The 2,072-nt window shown below is 37.6% G+C and overlaps 1 protein-coding gene across 1 annotated transcript; it reads right to left on the bottom strand.

Annotated features, from left to right (window-relative positions):
* Positions 1-244: 244 nt before the first annotated feature.
* On the bottom strand, positions 245-967 carry LOC107761065 (uncharacterized). Its single transcript, XM_016579238.2, has one exon. The coding sequence runs from the start codon at positions 965-967 to the stop codon at positions 245-247; it is 723 nt and encodes a 240-aa protein (XP_016434724.2).
* Positions 968-2,072: the final 1,105 nt, after the last annotated feature.

Genomic DNA, 2,072 nt, shown 5'->3' with positions numbered 1-2,072 from the left:
AACAATTTATATAAATACAAAATATTATTTTTATCCTATTTGTTCAACATATTTTTTCGATGACAAGAATTTAATTGAAGCCCTTTCACTCATTACATGCATAGCTCTACCCCTACCTTTTCTTTTTCGGTAAATTGAATAATTATATAAATATAATAAAAAATAGTTACACTATTGTTTGAGAGCTACTTCTCTCTGAGTTGCATTGTCATTGTTTTGCATTACAATGGTATTTTTCCTGATGTTACGTACAAAAACAGTTCCTAGGATGTCTGCCCACATGGCCTTGTTTACAAATATCTGGAGGAACTGTCAAAACTTGTGTTCTACCAGACAATTTCCTTGCTGCTCCTTCCTTTGCGAGGAGGTCCGCCACTTGATTCAGCTCTCTGAAATTATGTCCTAATGCTGGATTCCCCAGTTGCTCTATCAATGACCTGTATTCAAAATTAATAGAGTTATAGTGGAGGTTTCTCTCATTTAACATCCTTACAACTTGTTTAGAATCAATGCAAATTTGTAGAGGTGTGAAGTTATGGTCAATGGCTATTTTGAGGCCCTGCCAAAGTGCATAGAATTCAGCCTCTATACTAATAGTATGTGGTAAGCCCCGTATGTATAACACCAAGTCACCCATGTTGTTCCTGAAGACACCTCCAGCCCCTCCTACTCTTGTTTTGTGGCAAGCAGCCCCATCTGTGTTTAGCTTATAGGAGCCAAGCTCCCATTCAATATGTATTGCATTGCTTTCCCCTTTGCTCCTGTGATGGACAACTACATGATAATATTCAGTAGCTCTAGCAATGGTTTGTTTAATACGGGTGAAGTTCTTCTTCTTGTCAAAAACATTATTGTTCCTTGTAAGCCATAGGCTCCAAAAGCAGAAAGGTAGAAGGGATTTCCAGTCGATAGCAGCATTGAAGCGCATGTTCTTGACCTTGTGCCATGTTTGCTCCCAGTGAACCATTGAAAACATAAGGTGTGGATGACAAACTTGGTTTGTACACTCATGTATCAGGGACAACCAGAATGTTTTTGCATTGATGCATTCAAAGAAGATGTGGTTTATGTCTTCCACTCCAGAGGAGCAGAAATAACATATTGGCTTACATTTAAGCATGTGTTGTTTAGGTGCTTAACAGTGGGAAGTCTGTTGTATTGTATCATCCAAGTGATTTTTTTTTCTTATTTGGGACTTTTAGCTTCTAGTCAAAGGAGTCATCTTGGCTAATACTGGGGTTTAGCTCAGAACTAATGAGGCTGTAGGCTAATTTGGAGCTAAAAAGCCCATTTCCATTGAGGTTCCAGATGATTATCCTCAGAGCTGCTAGAAACAAGGATGAAAGTGGAGTGTATAACACTTCTAATACCCATGGGGATGGGGTAGTGAAAAGTATCAAGGTTCCATTCCCAATTGTGGATGATGAAGCTTATCTTTAGGGTCAAGTCAGATTCTAAGAATAGAGTTTACAAAGTTGATATGAAGAAAATACATCTTCTGTTTGAAAAGTACATAAACAGAATTTTATAATCTAAGGCTACCGTGAACAAGAGGCAGCTACAGCAGGAACGTAGTAACATCTTCCAAGTCAGCTCTCATCGAACACGGCGGCATCGACATCCGAAATCTGCACGTAATGTGCAGGAAGTGTAGTATGAGTACAAGCGACCACATGTACTCAAAAAGTAACAAACCTAATCTCAGGTTGAAAGTAGTGACGAGCTAAAACATAGGTCGGGTCCAACACCACTAACCAATAGCAGTTCATACAACGTAGATCATATAAACAAGAAAATAATCTCAGAGATAAAAATGTTCCGCTTTTGCACAATTTTCCGAAAATAGTTCCGCTTTTCAAGAATATCAGTGAAAACCCAAATTCTTTATCGAAATCTTCGAAAAAATTATGAGATAGTTTGAAAACTGTAATTTTCCTGAAAAATTCTTTCTAGATAACAAGTGTGAAATACTACTCTATACCCATATATCAAAGTGTGTAAAAAAAAGTCATGAATGATGTGATACCGTACAACATGAGGTAAATGCGTCTCTATGCATGCATGCCATATAT

Source organism: Nicotiana tabacum, chromosome 3 (genome assembly GCF_000715075.1).
Source record: "Nicotiana tabacum cultivar K326 chromosome 3, ASM71507v2, whole genome shotgun sequence".
Classification (NCBI taxonomy): domain Eukaryota; kingdom Viridiplantae; phylum Streptophyta; class Magnoliopsida; order Solanales; family Solanaceae; genus Nicotiana; species Nicotiana tabacum.
Note: the sequence above shows the minus strand (reverse complement) of the source record. Positions and strands in the feature narration are given on the sequence as shown.

Bases quoted from the DNA above. Each gene is read 5' to 3' on its own strand.
- LOC107761065 (XM_016579238.2), bottom strand. From the start codon at position 967: ATGGTTCACTGGGAGCAAACATGGCACAAGGTCAAGAACATGCGCTTC.